The sequence below is a fragment of the Coturnix japonica genome, chromosome 2 (assembly GCF_054131305.1).
Source record: "Coturnix japonica strain WE chromosome 2, WE-NBRP24, whole genome shotgun sequence".
Taxonomy (NCBI): Eukaryota; Metazoa; Chordata; class Aves; order Galliformes; family Phasianidae; genus Coturnix; species Coturnix japonica.
Genome location: NC_140664.1, coordinates 12,629,445 through 12,647,197, shown reverse-complemented (window position 1 = coordinate 12,647,197; position 17,753 = coordinate 12,629,445). Strand labels below are relative to the sequence as shown.

General features: G+C 43.7%; 1 protein-coding gene across 8 annotated transcripts in view; it reads right to left on the bottom strand.

Annotated features, from left to right (window-relative positions):
* Nucleotides 1–1,925: 1,925 nt before the first annotated feature.
* SAMD12 (sterile alpha motif domain containing 12) overlaps nucleotides 1,926–17,753 on the bottom strand; it is a 162,056-nt gene continuing 146,228 nt past the window's right edge. For 4 of the 8 annotated variants that reach the window (XM_085537024.1, XM_085537025.1, XM_085537027.1 and 1 more), the window contains one exon: nucleotides 9,922–10,452. In XM_085537024.1, the coding sequence (XP_085393150.1) occupies nucleotides 10,413–10,452 (40 nt within the window). In that variant the 3' untranslated portion in view covers nucleotides 9,922–10,412. Of the gene's footprint in view, nucleotides 10,453–17,753 lie in introns of all 8 variants that reach the window. The other 4 variants (XR_014942459.1, XM_085537026.1, XM_085537030.1 and 1 more) reach the window with 2 other exon arrangements.

Below are 17,753 nucleotides of genomic sequence, written 5' to 3'. Positions count from 1 at the left end.
GCAATGTACTCAGTGCAGCATCTGCCTCTCCCCAGGGGCTGCAGTTCTCCATTCCTGCAGGTGGCTCCTCCCACTGTGACAGTGTCCCCATCCCTGGAAAGCTGTGAAAGTAATATTCAGCCTGAATCTTACTATCTATCTGCTGCTTCAGCCCATCACTGCAATATGGGGGTGAGGAGGAGACTGATCCCCTTGTTGCCCAAGGACATAGCTGCAGCAATTTGACTCCCTTCTGTCCCTTCCTAAGCTCTTGGTGCCATTTAGTTAACACAAAACAGCTTCCCTTGAAAGCATGTTTCTCACATGCAGTGCTTTGGTGCATTTCCCACTTGATGTTAACAGCAGTGGAAGGCAAGGAGTTCCATTAGATGCAGAAAAGCAAGAAGGCAGTGACAGGGCAATGGCACAAATGAGGTGAAGGAGGAACCAACCTCAGACAAATCCAGGCAGGGCTGATTGGACACCTAACCCACAGAGGGGCTTTGGAAGCATCAAAATGTGCTGAGACCCTGACAGGTCAAGCATGATGTGGCAAGAGCTGAATGCCAGGACTAACAGCAGCAGCTTCTTTCCTTACATCTGCACCAAGTTGCCTGTTCAGATCAATCCCGCTTGCAGCACAACCTCTGAAGCAGCAGCGTCTTGGCAGAGTTGTAATTTCTCTGTTCAGTCTCAAAGTTTAGCAGTGGCAGCTCAGCATGGTTCCCATTTCACATTATAGGTCAGGAGGTGGGATAAGAAACAAAGGACATTGTTCTTTCACATGCAGCACGTCAGGGTTGGGACTGGGAGCTTCACTGATGTCTCCTGCGCTTCACTACAGACTGGAAGCATTTGCTCCCGTAACGTGGCTTTGCTCCACTTTAGCACAGGGCAGCCTGGTCTGATGGGTGGCAGCTCTACCTGTGGCAGGGGGCTGGAACTCAATGGTCTTTAAGGTCCCTTCCAACCTAAGCCATTCTCTGAGTCTCTGATTCTTCTCATTTCCTTCAGCCCAAGATGCAGTGTGTACAGATTAGTGCTAAAATGGAGCTTTCTCTGCTAACATATTCTTCTCACTAACAAAGTTTATGGAGTAGAAAGCTTTTAAAAGATGTAAACAGAATTTAGTAAATTGCAGCCCAATCACAAGATGTTACAATAAAAAGCATGAATTCTCTTTTTTTAGATGACAATTTATCCTGACTTTGTCAGTTACATTGCACGCTATGTAATTTCATTCTATTATTTTGTGTTAAGCCCAGTATTTTCTGTTTGACCAAAATATCTCATCAATCTCTACCTTACAAATAAAAGGACACTCGTGGGTATGGCTGAAAACAACAACAAAAGCACACCAATATGGGAGAACACAGAACCACGATGGGATTTCAGTATTAGAGCTTATGGAACTACTTCAGCCACCAACTTGTACATTGCTGCTGTGCCCCCAGTGCTGATCTATTCAGGGAATAAACGGGGGTGGGTTGGAGATGGGATGATGTGCACCCCACCCAGTACCTGCTTCTTTCGTGCTCTGGACCCCGTAGGAGATTTGTTGAGGCCCTGGAGCTTGTCTGAAGAAGAGCAATGAAGCTGTGAAGGGTCTGGAACACAAGATTGCCACGAAAGTGGCATTGCATTGGAAAAGGCTGCTCAGGGAATGGTGGAGTCACCATCCCTGGAGGTGTTCAAGGGTATCTGTGGCACTAAGGGACATGGATTAGTGGGCACTGGGATGGGCTGATTGTTGGACTAGATGACCTTAGAGGTTTTTTCCAGCCTTAATGATTCTACGACTCTGTCCTACTGCATCTGCAGGTGCGTTGTATTCCATGACACCCGCAGTGCCGGGCAGTGAACTCCTCACATCCTGTGCTGGAGCCCCATGAGCCCAGGACAGGCGATGGGTCAAGCCCTGAACTTGCTGAAATCAGACAAAATCCTTTTACTCTATAATAAAAACTCCATGTTTTAATACATTGCCATGCACAAATGAAGTCCAATGATGCAGAGTACAAAATCGTCCAATATACAAAATGATAAAGCAGATATCCAAAGCTTCCAGAGATCATGCCCGAAGATACCAAAAACTTGATATTGATTTTAATTTCATCATTTATTAGAATTCTTCCCTCCCACCCAGGTTTTATTTCTCATTGATTTTTGAAAACAGAAGGAATTAAAGCAGAAATACAAAAACCGTCGGGTGGAATTAACAGCGATGGCCACTTTGTGTACTAAAAATTAGATTGCATGATAATTTCAGTTCTGGGAAAACAAGCACTGATGTACAAGGAACACCTTGGATGCCTGGGGAAGAGCAGCGCACATCCAACGGAAAGGCACACTTTGTTGTTATGCCACCTCGCTTGGCTTCATCTCTAAAATGCTCTCATAGAGGACTGGGAGTAACAGCACATCACGTTTTAACCATTTGAGTGCTGCCATCCTACCAGATTTCCAACCAAGTTAACATTAAAAGGAGGTTCCAGGGGAATTTTCCTGGTGCGTGTAGCTCAGAGCTGAGCCTAAAGGTGGCTCAGGTTCCCTCAGCTCCTGTCCATCACCAGCGGTCGGGACCGTTTGGTTCTTTTTATGGGCCACAGATCTGGGGCAGCCTTTGGAGATGATGCTACAATTCCAACTGTGAATTTCCAGCTCTCCTCAAACACTGGCTCAGCTAAAATTAAATTCAGCTTCCTGAAATGTAGGAGCCAAACACCGGCCAACACAGTGTCAGACTGATCATGGGTGGGTGTCTCTGTTGTCTTGTCCATGCTCAGATGTGAACAAGGAAAAACAACCATTAGGCAGGTCCATATACCTGGAGCCCCTAGAAGAACCTGAAGGCAAAGCCAAGTGCATCCCAATCCAAGTACAAGACGGCCCAGCTCAAGGCAGGGCTTCGACTGGATGATCTGGTGTTATTTAATGGTCATTTCCAACCTCAGTCACTTTGATTCTATGACTTCAGTGCTGGCAACTCACACGTCCAGCATCTTGCTCCATGCAATTCACTGTTACTTAGGGGAAGCCTAGCACTCAGCAATGACCGCCAACAGCAATGAGTTTCCCTGGCCCTGAGTATGCAAGGGTGGTCTGTCTGTCCATCCATCTCCTGCCATGGCCCCAGGACAGCCTGGTGCAGGGCTCTGGGTGCCCCTCATGGCCCACTTCTTTCTCTCCATCACTGGAGCTGAGCTTAGCAGGGAAACGATGAGCATCCCACAGGCAGATTGTTTTATTCTCTGCACACCTTTTTGTTGCTTACATGCAGTTGGGCTGCAATATTGGCTTCCCTGCTTTAAAAAGAATAAATCTGGATGTCACTATTTAATTTGCTAACATGATATTAAATAGATGAATGCTAGGCAAGTGCCTAATAGAAGTAATGTGATTACAGATATAACAACAGTTACACGGGATTTTTTTCTTTTTCTGAAAAGGTATTTAGATATACATGGAATTAAAAGCAGAAAGGAGCTTTTCATCTCATTCTGACTAAGCCTATGTTACAACAGTGCTGAAATCCCACTTGTAGGGAAGAGGCAACCCTTGTGCAGCCATCATAGCACTGCTCCACTGCTGGCACACAAACCAGCAGCCCCGCAAATGTACCTGACTGCAGCTGGTATTGACCAATGTTCTCTGAACAATAAATCTACGCCAGACTCATTTTCTTAGGATTTCACACTGGATTAGAGCAAGAATCCCCAAAGATCTTTATCTTCTTAGCTATGTCCCTTTTTGTTCCAGCTTCTTGATATTGATTCAATACCAATTTGCAGTAAGTATTGCTTTTATGGTTTCTTTTGCCTGCATGAACTGTTTACCCTCTAAAATACACATCCTATTTTGTGCCATTTTCCACAGCACAACAAAGAACTCTGAAAGGCAGCTCATAGCTTTGTGCTTGCCTTGTATCTAAGAGCAGCAGCTTCATGAGACCTGGATAAGAAGCTGAGCACTCCTGCTTATTTTGAAGGTCCAATATTCAAAGCAGCCACCTGCAATAAGGTTTGCAGCGCACACTGCTCCAGGTCATCCCACTGAACTCATTTCACATAGAGAGCTTCATTCACCAGCTATGGAAGGGCTCACTGGGGCAGCGGGAACAGTTTGCTTCATACCTTGTTCAACTGCAAATCAACACAGTGTAATTCTCAATCAGCACTTCAGCTCCTCTGCTGGCTGTTGGGCATAAAACCTGTTTCATGCCAGCAAAATGGTGCCTCCTTGATCAAGTGGCTCTCACTGCATGCTCACATGGGTCATCTGAGTGCAAGACTTTATCCCAGGCTGTTACTACCGAACAACAACAGACTAATTCTGTATGGCAGCTTTTGTTGTCCTTTCTTGTCCTGTTCTCTTCCTTAATCACATGCAGAAGAGCCTTGTAAATGTGAGGAGATCTACTGCAGCCCCCACCAGTTACAAGTCAGTTCATAACTCTCTAAGGCAATATTGTGTGAAAGCAATGGATACAGGTGGGCCTGCTTTCCTTTTGTATTTAAAATTCATGGCATTTCAATTCAGAACTTTGCATCGGATGATCCAGTGATGATCCAGGCTGAGCTCTTACACAGCACACACCTCACTGCTTCATCCAGGGACTGCTGAACGGAGCCTACATTTCCATTTGAGGTAGAGCTTATTGACTTAGAAAAAAGCTCTGCATATACTTAAAGACCTTACATGAAGGAGAATGTGCCAGATAGCCAAGTAAGTTGTCTCTATGGGTAATTATCCTTCCTGTCGAGCATTTGTGCTTAATTTCTAGCCTGAAATCTGTTTCCAGCCAGTAGAGCACATCATTCCCTTTTCCTCTGAATGAAAGCACTACCTGCCCTTAGCCAGCACTTCCTGCACAGGTAGAGGTTGTGATTGCAGGCAGATTGAGTCATCTCTTCACATAGTCTCTGATAAATTAATAGCTTGAGCTTCATTAGTCTAGCACTATAATAAGAGCTGTTTTCCTGCCCTTGAATGACACTGCGAGCTGTAGAAAATAATCTTTCCAAGTTGTCAATATATGAAAGATGGGCACAAATGGCTCCGTAACATCACTGTTGCCAGATCCTCCAAGTCTTACTGATGGTCCTCCTCAGAGATGACTCTGAGCTCTTGGGGGCTGACGGTGAGTGGATGATGTTGACCTTCATGGCCACCCAACTCCAGACACATTCCCAAGCCCCCAAGGAGACTCCCCTCCTCCTCTTGGCTTCTGCATTTGCATCACTCCAGGTTCATCACCATATCATGGCACACACCTGGCTTTGTCATCTGCTTTGTCATACTGCTCCAACAGTAATGTTCTGTTTCTCTGGGAGGAATATTGATAATAAAACATACCTTGGAAGAAGCTCATTAGGAATACTCTCACTGATGATAATGTCATATTTGTAACCATTTCTTGTGAGCTAGCAACTAATAAGTTTTAATCCACTTAGCGTGGTCTATACTGATGCTGCACTGTGCTCTTTTATTCTTTATCAGAATCAAATGATCTATAGGAGGCTAAGGATAGGATGTCAGCAGAGCCTCTTTTATCAACAAGCCTTTGATATCACAAAAAATGATAACAAAGTTATTTGACACAATACATTTCTATAACAATCATTTGGAGGGGTTTATCAATTTTTAATCGCTTTAATGATTGCTTCATATCAACCTTTCTATGCTTTTACCCTGGACTGATAGGAAGCTAATGAGCCTATAGTTTTCTGTGTCAGCTCACTTGTGCTTCTTAATTATTGGTTTGGGGTTTAGTTTGGTTTTGTGTAATTTAAAGCTTTTTTAAATGCTTCTAAGTTCTGAAAAATCTTACTCCTAAGTTTTCCTACACTCATATATCTGGTTGCGTGAACTGAAGAATATGTTTGGATGGTTACTGCTTAACATTACCCATAATTTCCAATGGAGTAGGAGGAATTGTATTTTAATGTGAAATTTGACTCCCTTATCCTACTGCTTTCAAATACAAAACAAGAGTATTTGTTGGTTTTCACATGTTCACTCAATATCCACCATGCTGTACCCAATATCAGAATCACTATGACTGGATGATAAGGATGCAGAATGCATTTGGTCTTACTAGCCCTGGCCTACTGGCCGCTGACCTCCCATGCATTTTTTGGCTTCCCACATCAAACATCTGCTTTGCTTACTCGCTGATTTAAACTCACACGCCTGCCTAATCGCTCATACATTACGTTGGTGGCATTTCTGCACTCCAGATGGCTTACTTGCATTTTACCATAGGAGGCTGCAGGTAATGCTGGCAATACCTCCCCCCAGTCATTGATTTTCATTGCAACAGAGGACTTCTTAAATTAAAATCTTACTGACCAGTTTGCATATACCCGGGTCAATCAACACAGCCTTACAGCAGGGCCCTTCAAAGGAGATTCGGGCTGCAGAGAGTTAAAAGGGGACGGGGGTGAAAACTGCAGGATTTTACACCGCTTGCCTGAAACAATTTTGAATAATTGAGATCTCGTGGCTTGGTGGAGGGCGGAGGGTGGCTGCTTTTGGCTATAGCACAAAATCCCTCAGGACTGGCCCCACAGCTGGCATTAACCAACACATCTCAGGAGAAGGATGGAACAGTCTGTTGTAGGTCTGCTGGGGGCCTGGCCTGGGGTCTTCTGAAAATGGGGAACAAAACAAACACAGAATTTTGTCATTAATAATGGTTTGATTTCCTTAATGACACTGCAGCTGCTTTCAGTCTGGCTGCCGAGAAGCAGCCAGCCAGGAAGGAGCCCATTGCTACAGCATGACACAGACAGACCAGCAAGGCTAAGGGGCTTGCAGAGCTCTTGCATTCTCCCCTCCTGGAGAGCTGTGTTCTCCCTAAGAGAATAAGTGATGGGGAATTCGGGCAAAGAAAGCCATGCAAATGGAAAAAAAGCAAGGACTAAACCAATGCTAAAGATGTTTTCATTCACAACATGTTTTCTGAGGTGAGCAGTTCCTTCAGTTTTTCTATGTTGCCCTTGGCATAATTTGAAGCACTGAGGATGGCTGAGTCTCTGCGTGTCCCTGCCCAGAGAGCAGTGGCCGGGCGCTGCACAGGGATGCTTGCTGCTCCATCATCTCAGAGCTGTGAGCAGTGATCAATGCAATGGTAGCACTGGGCTTTGTGAGTGTATCCAGCTCCACAGGGCTGATAATTGCTCTTTTATTAAAACAGCATTCGTCTTCTACTCTTTTGCACAGAACTAATGGCTCTGAGCATATTTAAATTCACTTCCTTTGCCGGAATAACTTATTCACTCCCTTTCATGTTGACTTGGTCTTTGGCACTCTAGACATAAATGATTTATTGACTGGAGATAAAGCATTGTTTCCACAGAACTGTTCTTGCGACCCAGGCAAAAGCGGATGTGTCCGCTCTTAATAAGGTGTTCAGCATAAAAAATGCAATAGACTTGATTGTCTGCACTCAAGAGCCTTTCCGAGAATACAGTACCTGCCCCCATTCACGATAACAAAAAAAATCTCCCCCACATGATTATTTATATTAAAAAGTTTTCGGAAGAATACGCTGGGATCCAGATAGTTGTTCAGTAGCTGCAGAACAATTTCATAAATATCCCTGAGGAAGCATGGCCTACTTTGGGAGAATAACAGTGATTAAAAACATCCAAACACGACAAATAGTTAAATACAAGCCAAAAAGTACAGTGATTTCCGTATGGCTCCTGCAGACAGTTACACATGTGAGGAGTGTCGCGGGGCACAAGGGAACTATTCTTGCTTATGCTTAGAGTCCTCCACATGCACGGGCTGTCTGTAGGATGGAGACCTACACCGCTGCCAAATGAGCTTTGTCCATGGGCACCTACAGCAGAGCTCTCACTGAGTATGGCTACATGAAGGCCTGGATTTATTTTCACATTTCTTAGGGCCTGTAACACTGGTTTTCTAGATCACCATAGCTAGAATCCTGGGAAGCTTTGAAAACAATCTGTTTTAATGGGAGAAGTGCACACATCTAAATTCATGACCATTTACTGGAAGATGTTCAAGACCAGCACTGCTACAAAAATGCTTCTAGCAGCTCTTTGCCTGGCTCATGTTTTTCTCATACGCCCTTTTAAGATAATGCTCTCTGATAAACTCTTCTTTTATCATTCAAATTACACCAGAATTTTTCGTTGGATAGTAGAATAAGAGAATTTCTACTGCTGAAGTACAGCTTTAGAAAATCCTTTTGAAAATAATTGATATCCAAGTTGGGTTTTAGTTGGCTTTTTTAATTGCTGTACCAACACAAAATTGGTGTCAGTTGCCAGAGTGCGTTCTTAAAATTTGTAACAGAAAGAGCTGTAAAATTTACTGGAGCTTATAATGGAATTCTGTGAGGTGCTCAGCCACTTCTCTCTATAGGGATCAGATTCCAACCTGCAATGCTATGAAAAGCTCTAAAAAGTGCAAATGCTGCCGTTGGCAAAGATTCTTACCTCATAATGAGAACTTGTACACCAATAAATTTAAAATTAGGGGCCAGGATTTTCAGAAGGAGAATCTAAAGCTTACTGCTTCACACCATCTGGGAGATTCACTTGAAAACCCATGGAAAGACCCAAACTGCTAGAAATCACTAGCAACTTCTGAAAATCTTGGCCATCAATTTCCTTGATGAACAGTAAAGATAAAACAGCATATTTCAACATGCTGAATCTGAGATGGGTGGAGAGATGTCAGCTAATCCTTCACTCATCTGAAAAAATTACATTTTAAAAATTACATACTAAATGCATTTATCTGTCGATTCTACAGGCACCCTCGCAGGCTGACGCTGAATTCTCTAGCAATGAACTGTACAATAGTTTTTAAGTCTCATGACACAGGAATTTGCTCTAAAAAGGTGCCTTTACCTTGATGCAATTGTGCCTTCTCTCCACCGCTGCATCTTCACACCGCTATGGCACTTCACCCACAGTTTGGCATACACACCAATAGCAACTATACGGTATCTGCCTATTAGGTTGGAGAGAATGAGAGTTTTTAAACATACAAAACGCTACCTTTGATTTTAAAGAAATAAGGAACAAATGGATAAGTCCCCTTAGCATGTTGATGGCATCAGTTCATTACAAAGAGTGTGCTGAGAAGGTCCTGATGTTAGGGACAGACATTAATTCCACTAAATCCCTGTGGAAAAAAACAGTACCACAGCCAGCTGTGATACAGCCAGTGATGAGGCCAGCCATTCAGAGACTGAACGAAAAACAATGCTCAGATTGAATGCAACAGTCTTGAGCCTGCTACAGTATATTGAAAGGCTTATTAGAACCGTTTGCTTATTCCTGTTTCCTACCAAAATATGCTTTTGGATAGAAAGTGGAAAAAGTTAACAAAGAAGTCTGCCCTCTTCGAAGGGAGTGTCTTGCTCCTTAGAAGTATAGTCTTACTCATTACCTTTTTCACAGAGTTTGGTTTGGATTGTGATTCCCAAGTTCTGTCCAAAACATAAATAAGTGGCCAGCATAAAGAACCCGAATCCTTCCAGTTTGTTCTGTTTCTAGTGTAGACCAAACCCTACGTCCAACTCACCTCTGAGAAGGGTGCTCTCCCTTTCCTCTCCCTCACTGAGTAAGAAAACACATTGGCATACCAGGAATGAGAGCCTCTGATATCTGCTGGAGGGGAGGGAGAACAGACACAGTGTCCTCAGCTGACCCTGTTCTTGGCTACCTCTGTGACAGCTGTTCTGCAAGTCTCCACAAAGTAAGTCACACCTCTGCCACGTGCAAATCTATCTACACAATGTACTGTGAATCAGTGAAGGTATGCTAGTAGTGGACTTCACTTTGGATGCAGTCTCAGCACAAATACTGAAACATATCCTCAGTATTTAGAAAAGACCATTGTATATATATATATGGACTGTGCTAATTCTGTGCAGAAAGCACGCATGAAGTGCTGATATTGTTTAACGGAATACTATTAGACTGCAAAACTAACACATACAAGACTTTTACATTCCTATCAGGGGTGTAGTAACGTGAACATATCCACGGAGATTGGAGAGCTCCTGTAAGTTTTTCCTAAAACATCATGCCATCTGCATACATAATAAAAGAATCCAGTAGTTGCCATGCTAAAACAGGACTTCTAGTGAAGGGCATAGGCAGTCCCCTAAAGGGAACCCAAAGTTATGCACAGTGATGAAAACTGGAAGAAATTTTCCAGCTAAAGGTCTGTCAACGACCATTTTTAACAAATTAGCACTGGATATTTTGCACCACGTTTTTACTCCACAGCAAACCAGGTCTTCTCAGAATGCATCATCTTGAGTGGGCTGATTTTACTTCAAGTTTGTCTTCACTCCTCCAAGGTCACCTTCTGGCAGTGCCATTGATTATGGGTTTTTTCATGAAGGGAAGTTCATTTTCATATCAAGTGGCAGGACAGCAGCTTTACAGGCTGGAAATGTTTATGGAGAGCTCTCTGCTGGGGCTGTAAGAAACAAAACAGAAAACCGAAAACAGTGAGTATAGACCAGAGTAAAGGAATTACCATGTATTTCAACTACATGTTTGCGCTGAGCAAATGCATTTCTGCTGTAAAGATGAACTACTCTTAGAACATATATTATGACCCTGGCACTTTCTTTAATCAACTTTACTCATCAGCCAAAAAAACTCCGTGCTTAATCAATTTCTTAGATAAATATAAAGTGCAGGCCAGCAATCATTTGTCTGATTTAACAAATGCTGCTTGAATTTTATTGCCTCATCTTAAAGCACTGCTCACTCTTCCTCCAATCTGAGTCCCAAAGGGTCTGGGTCTTGGCTGGGCTTGCATAAACTACTGAAGCACCACAATAGCCAAATGCTGGAAAGGTTCAAGTGTCAAAGTAGAGTTTGATGTTCCCTCACCACTTCTGCTGGTCAAGACAGTAAGACTTGGCCACTGCTCTAGTAAAGCACCTTCCATTTCTGTGGCACTGAAGATGCTATTCCTTGCCTCAAAGTCTTCACAAAGCTGTACGTCATTCACACAACAAAAGATTATGTGGAGGTTTCTTACAATTCTCTCATCTGCCGAACTCTTTGAGACACAAAGCAGAAAGACAAGAGATAATGGATGCAAGATTCAGTAAGACATATTCCAAGTAGATACAAGGAAAAAGTGCCCAGCAAGAGTGGCTGAATTTTGGAACAAGTTACAGGCTGTGCAATCTCCACCCGCACAGATTGTAGAACCTCAGAATCTTTAAGAGTTGGAAGTGACCTTTAAGGGTCATTCAACTCCCCTGCAATAAACCAGGACACCTACAGCTAGATGAGGGTGCCCAGAGCCATGTCCTGCCTGACTTTGAATCTCTCCAGGGATGGGGTATCCACCACCTTACCAGGCAGTCTGCTCCAGAGCTACACTACCTGTACCATAAGAAACTTTTTCCTTATATCCAATCTAAATTTCCCCTCTTTTTGTTTGAAAACATTTCCCTCTGTCCTTTCACAACGGACCCTCTTTATGAGTGCGTCCCCTTCTTTCTTATAGCCTCCCTTTAAATACTGAATAACTGCCTACAGGTCTCCCTGGAGCCTTCTCTTCTCCAGGCTGAACAGCCCCAGCTCTCTCAGCCTACATTCATAGGGAAGGTGTTCCATCCCTTGATCATTTTGATGGCCCTCCTCTGGACACACTGCACCATGTCTTAGTCTCTCCTGTACTCACTGCTCCACATCTGGATGCAGTTCTCTGGGTGAGGCCTCACCAGTGCAGAGCAGAGGGGCAGGATCACCTCCCTCACCCTGCTGGGCACACTTCTTTTGATGCAGCCCAGGATATAGTTGGTTTACTGGGCTGTGAGAGCACATTGCTGGTTCATGTCCAGCTTCCCATCCACCAGTATCCCCAAGTCCTTTTGGCAGTGATGTGCTCCATTCTTACATGCCCCAGCATGTACCGATAGTGGGGGTTGCAGTGACCCATGTGCAAGACCTTGCACTTGGATTTGCTGAACCGCATGAGGTTCTCCTGGGCCCACTGCTCAAGTCTGTTGGGCAACAGCCCTCAAGCATGTCACCTGTACTCCATAGCCTGGTGTCATCCACGAACTTGCTGAGGGTGCACTCAGTCCCACTGTCAAAGTCACTAATGTAGACATTAAAGAACATTGGTCCTAGTACTAACCCCTGTGGAACACCAATTGCCACTAATCTCCATCTGGACATCATGCCATTGATCACCACTCTCTGGGTGTGATCTTGCAATCAGTTGCTCATCCATCGAACAGTCTACCCATCAAATCTACATATTTCCAATTTGGAGAGAAGGATGCTGTGGGCTACTGAGTCAAAGGCCTTACTGAAGTCCAGATAGGTGACATCAGTGGCTCTTCCCTTGTCCATTGATGCAGTTATACCATCACAGAAGACCATTAGGTTGGTCAGGCAGGACTTGCCCTTGGTGAAACCACACTGGTTGTCCCATATCACCACCCAGTCTCCCATGTGCCGTACCATAGCTTACAGGAGGCTCTGTTCCATGATCTTCCCTGGCAGAGAGGTGAGGCTGTTAGGCTGGTAGTTCCCTGGGTCATTCTTTCTACCCTTCTTAAAAATGGGTGCGATGTTGCCTTTTTTCCAGTCACCACGAACTTCACCTGACTGCCGTGGCATTCCAAATGTAATTGAGAGTGGTAAATACATATTCACTACTCAGCACAATCTTTGGGGTCTTTTTTTGTGTCAAATTCCAATTAGTGAGGCTGACTCTGATGCTGCCAAGGCAGTATTCATATCAACTGAAGCTTGGGCTGGCAGTGGCCAGAGCTCTGCTCTGCAGGGTGCAACTGGTGGGCTCTGCCATCCTGCCTACATTTACCTCTGAAGCCCCAGACCATTGCAGCTATGGAAATGAAGGACTGCTTGAATGGGGAATGGCTGCGATGCAAGGAAGAGCACTGAGTGAGATTTTATAAAAGATAAGTCCAGACCTTGCTATAAGCACCTTATTTCTCAGTTTAAATATGGTCTGTGAAATAGCAGAACAATAAAACTCAGTCTCCTTAGCTACTTTCTTCCTTATTTAGGCACATTCGCTCAATTACAGTGCTAGCTTTCATTTTGGTTTCCACAGCTGTACTACTTTTATTCTCAAGGACCTTGAGTGTGATAATCCCACCTGCACCTGCTGTCATCTGCTCCATGACAAACCCGCGTCCAGTGGCCAGAGAAAGGTGCATGTTTGAGACCCAACAAATGTTTTATCCTATGAGAGAACTGACAGGAAAGTTTTGATCCTTCACCTGGCATAGGGAGATAACTAACTGCATCCCCTGGGGCAGAAAAGGAAGCAATGGGGATATTAAGCAGGTGTGAAGATAAAGGGGAAATCTGGGGGAAGGTTTTAAACCTGGAGAGAGGAAAACAGGTATGTAACCTCAAAAATGTTGGATTCTGGGTGAAGCGGGATTTTTGCAGCACTGGCAGAGATGTGATTGTTTCACAAAGGAGAAATAAGAGCTCTTTTTTGAGGCTAGATGGATAGCTCATCGGCTGCAAGGAAGGGGAAATTTGAAAGGCTCTCCCAAGCAATCAAAAATCTCTCTCCTATCCGCACACTGACAGAACTAAAATGAAATGGGCAAACTGGTGACTTACAACAGGTCAGGCCTCAAGATTCCCATGATGGAATTCCCATCATCCACTCTGTCTGAACCCTTGGCCTGTGCACATGCCTGGGTTTTACGTGACTCAGTGGGCCATGAGAAACTCAAGAACAAAGAACAGCAGGGACTGATCCATACCTAAGCTCCATCACACCATGGTGTGAGTATAACCAAGCCTGGAAGCAACCAGTGACACTGACCTTGGGAAAAGCAGTAATTCTGTTCAGCTCTGAACTTTGAGCAAGCAAAGCAAGGGGTTAGCATTGATTTAGCACATTTCTTCTAATTTTATCTTTCGAGGTCAAGATTTTAGAAGCACTTATTCCCACTTGTAACCTATAATTTTTGATGCCCAGATGGAGACTCCTCTAACGATCTTGGTTTTCTAACAGCATGTACCCAGCACTTTTGGAAAGTAAGATCTTTTTAAAAGGTATCACGAGTGAGCAGTTGTCTTTGAAAGCGTTGCCTTTGCCTGAAGGCTCTTGGAATGACGACTGCCTTTCGCAGTTTTGTAAGCTTACCGACTAACTTGGTGGCCTATGGATCTAATCTCATATGACATTTTCAAGAAGCTGCCATAGAAAGACACCAACCATTTCAAAGCCGTAGATGTATTTCATTTCTGAGCATGTGATTTTTTTCTAACTAGGAAAGGAACGCTCTTCTCGTTCATTTGAAATATATGTTAGTTTAGCTCAACCTAGCAGCATTGCCTATTTTCATACCCTCATAACTGAACAATCCTGATAAAGAAAACAAATATCTATTTCCTTTGCTATGTTTCTTCAACACTGGAACTAATTTTATATTATAAATTATAAATTTCAAGGCAGGACATTTCAAACATGAGACTGTTAGGAAAAACCCCTATTTCCAACATCCTTATAGCAACTATTACTTTCAGTGTGGTAAGATCTGCTTTCAGCTGCATTGACTAGTATGTTTCAGAAAGGCTGCAGGTCTCTCACTTCATGCTTCTTACGTAGCTTGGGACATTCCAATATTCTGCAGATTACTGCAGACTTGTTGCATCTTGCTTCTTAATATTTAGCAGCGTTGCTAGCTTTGAAAAATTTCATACAATGACAAAAGGAAATGGTTGCCAGCTCATTCAGAGATTTACCCTTTTTCTTTATTGCTCACTGAATTATAACCACTGAGGTGTGAGAGCTAATGGAAATTAATGCAAAAACAAAACACCTCTTTGGGGAGCTACTGATCCGGGTCAACCACCAGAAGAGAAGGAGGAACGAGGATTACCAAGGGCTGGGAAATGCAGCCAAGGAGAGCTGCAGCAAGAACAGGATGGTTCCGCACTGCAATCAGTGCCCCAGGCCAGATGACACCGAGTTTGGTTTCATTTCACCATGAAATCATCCCCTGGCTGTTCTGGGCTGAGTGGGAGGAATCTCTGCACTTTTGTTCTCTAGGTAAATGCAGCTATTGTTGCACATCCTTATTACCTAACCCAGATAGGCAGAGTCAACAGTGCCAGAGCTCAAAGGTTACCTGAGGGTCTGCCCATCCTAGCCGGTGTCCTGCAGCCCACTGCACCCAGCCCCCAGCTTCAGTCCTGTGTTGTAGGGCAGCCAGACAAGCCTCAGGGCTGCAGGAGGACAGCAAGCTGCCAGGCTGCCAGTGTCACTGCCTCTCTGCTTCCATTAGATCGGTGCTAAGCAGTGACACATTAATCAATGGGCTGAACACAACACCCAGCAGTTAAGAAGGAAAACAGGGATGTGGGTGATTTTTGATCAGACGATTTTGTTTTGATTCCTGACTAGTCATGTGTTGGTTTGTCTTGCCTGACTTTCCCCTCATTACTAAAACTTGGTAGCTGACACAGTCTTGAAGGTTACTTAATGTTGTTTGTCAAATGCAGTGTCATTAAGGTTGAAAAATACCAAGAGGAAAAAGAGAGGAAATCTGTCCTTGCTTTTGATTTTTGAATGTTCTTGCCAAGCAGTTTTGGAGCAGACAGAAAAGGTGGGTCTACAAGCACAACACCTAGAGCTTCAAACATAGTAATCCGAGTCCCAAGCCTTTGGTACTCATCAATAAATCCATGCTAAATGATTGTAACAGCTACAGAAAAATGGAATTAAATTGAGATGTTTCCTTTCAGTTCCACTTGGTTTTTTTTGGGATACCATTATGACATATTTTTCATTTTCGCCCCCGAGCCATGAAACGAGGTGGTTTGGTTTAAAGGATGAGGGACACAGATGTAGCACTACACGACTCCAGGAGCAGAAAGCTCTTTCAAACAAACAGCAGCCAACAGGGAATTGCTATTTCTGCAACTGTGAACTCAGGGCTTCTTTTCTTTTTTAAACACACTTCTTCTGGGCAGCATGCTTCCATAACCAGGTGCTCTTAATCCACGTTTTTAATACTGGTCCATAAATATGCTACTGAATATTTCTGTATGGGATCTCTGAAAGAGGATGGCTCCACATGCAATAAACTCCTTGGTTTTATTTATGTATTTCTGCACTGCTCTCCCTGAATGGTCCCAGCTCCAACAAGGGCTGTAAGCAGGCAGCTGGCGTGCAGCCTGCATGCAGCCAGCATCGGCATGGCACAGCACGGGACATTGCTCAGTGCAGTAGGAGAGACCACCACCTGCACATGGGAACGTGGGATCTTGGCTCACTTGTAGCCTTGCTCTCCAGATCAGTGGCAAATCTCATCTTAAGGAAGGCTTCAGGGTGGCCTTCAAAAGATAGAGATGACATATCTACTGTCGCGTTATGCTGATGTATTTTTCTTCCTATATTCTCTTTTATGCTGAGACTCTAAGGAGCTCAGCTGGGGACACCCTGCTTTGAAAAGGATGCTCAACACTTCAAAACAGATGATGAAGATTCATCAGGGCTGAGCAAATCCTTTCTCCTATATTCTGACCAAAGAGAAAACTCACTTCTTGCTTGCGATGCAGGGCTATGTAGCCTGTATCAGGCAATTTTGAGATGAAACATTTCTGTGAGAATGGATGTCATGGCAGATGCTCTCAGCAGGTAACCTTCCAAAAAGCCAATTAGTCAGAGGTTATCGCAGCTGCTCTGTGAAACACAGTTGGTTCACACAGAATGGGTTGAAAATGTAGTTGTCCAGAATGTGTTCCACTAAGCTATTCAGTGTCCTCAAATGGTCGGATTAGCCAAAAGTCTCCTCATGAGTCATGCACGATTGCAGCTTCCCTACTACAGCAGATCTCTCATCAACTTTACTAGGTTAAACAAAATGAGGACACGCATTGATTCTGTCTGCAGATGATTTATGCAGTAATTTCTGTTCCTTGCCTCTTCCTTCAGATATCTGAGTTCACAATGGACACGATGAGCTCCCTAATGGGCTTGAGCTACCACTCCATCTTTGTTTTGAAAAATATTCTAACAGCATTCTAGCATCTACTAAGCTCGATTTTATAGTGTTTATCTGGAATCCTCAGAAGGAAAAACCATTCCCCAAGATGTATGCCCTTTTCATGTCTAAGCCTAAACAAAATGTGACAATTCCCAAAACAAGTTAAAAGTCAAGTTCAAAAGGCTGGCAAAATCCTGGGAGAGACTTTCTTCGTTCAAAGCAGCTCATTCATCCCTACTCAGGATGCTTCATACATCTCACCACCTACCTGCTGCTGCAAACATACAAAGAAAAAAGAGATGTGCTTTTGCATTCCATAAAACACGATGATTTCCTTGAACTAACAAGCAGCTAAAATATTTTGAAAATTGCATGCAACCACTTCCTTAGTGTTTATAGCTTCTTTCAAAGAATTCTCTTGATATACCGCTAACTTACCCATCAACACGAGCAGTGAACTAACTGTCCACCAGCATCCTTCTCTAGAGACTCAAGTTATAGAAAACAAAGATTTAAAAGAACATGATGCTAAGCAGGCTGAAAGTTGCAGCTGGTGCTGTTTGAAACTTCAAGTGCACCTGAGATTGCCATCTTCATACCCTCTTATGCATGTCTCTCCCTGCCTGCCTCTAATCGGTTCTTGATTTCACAAGTCCCTGTGGGGTGCTCTGCAGGAAGTGAAAAAGGATGTCACAGATGAATAGTCTTCCACAGGTTGGCTCTAAATAGTCATTTGCACTACATCGAGACTTTGTATATCCAT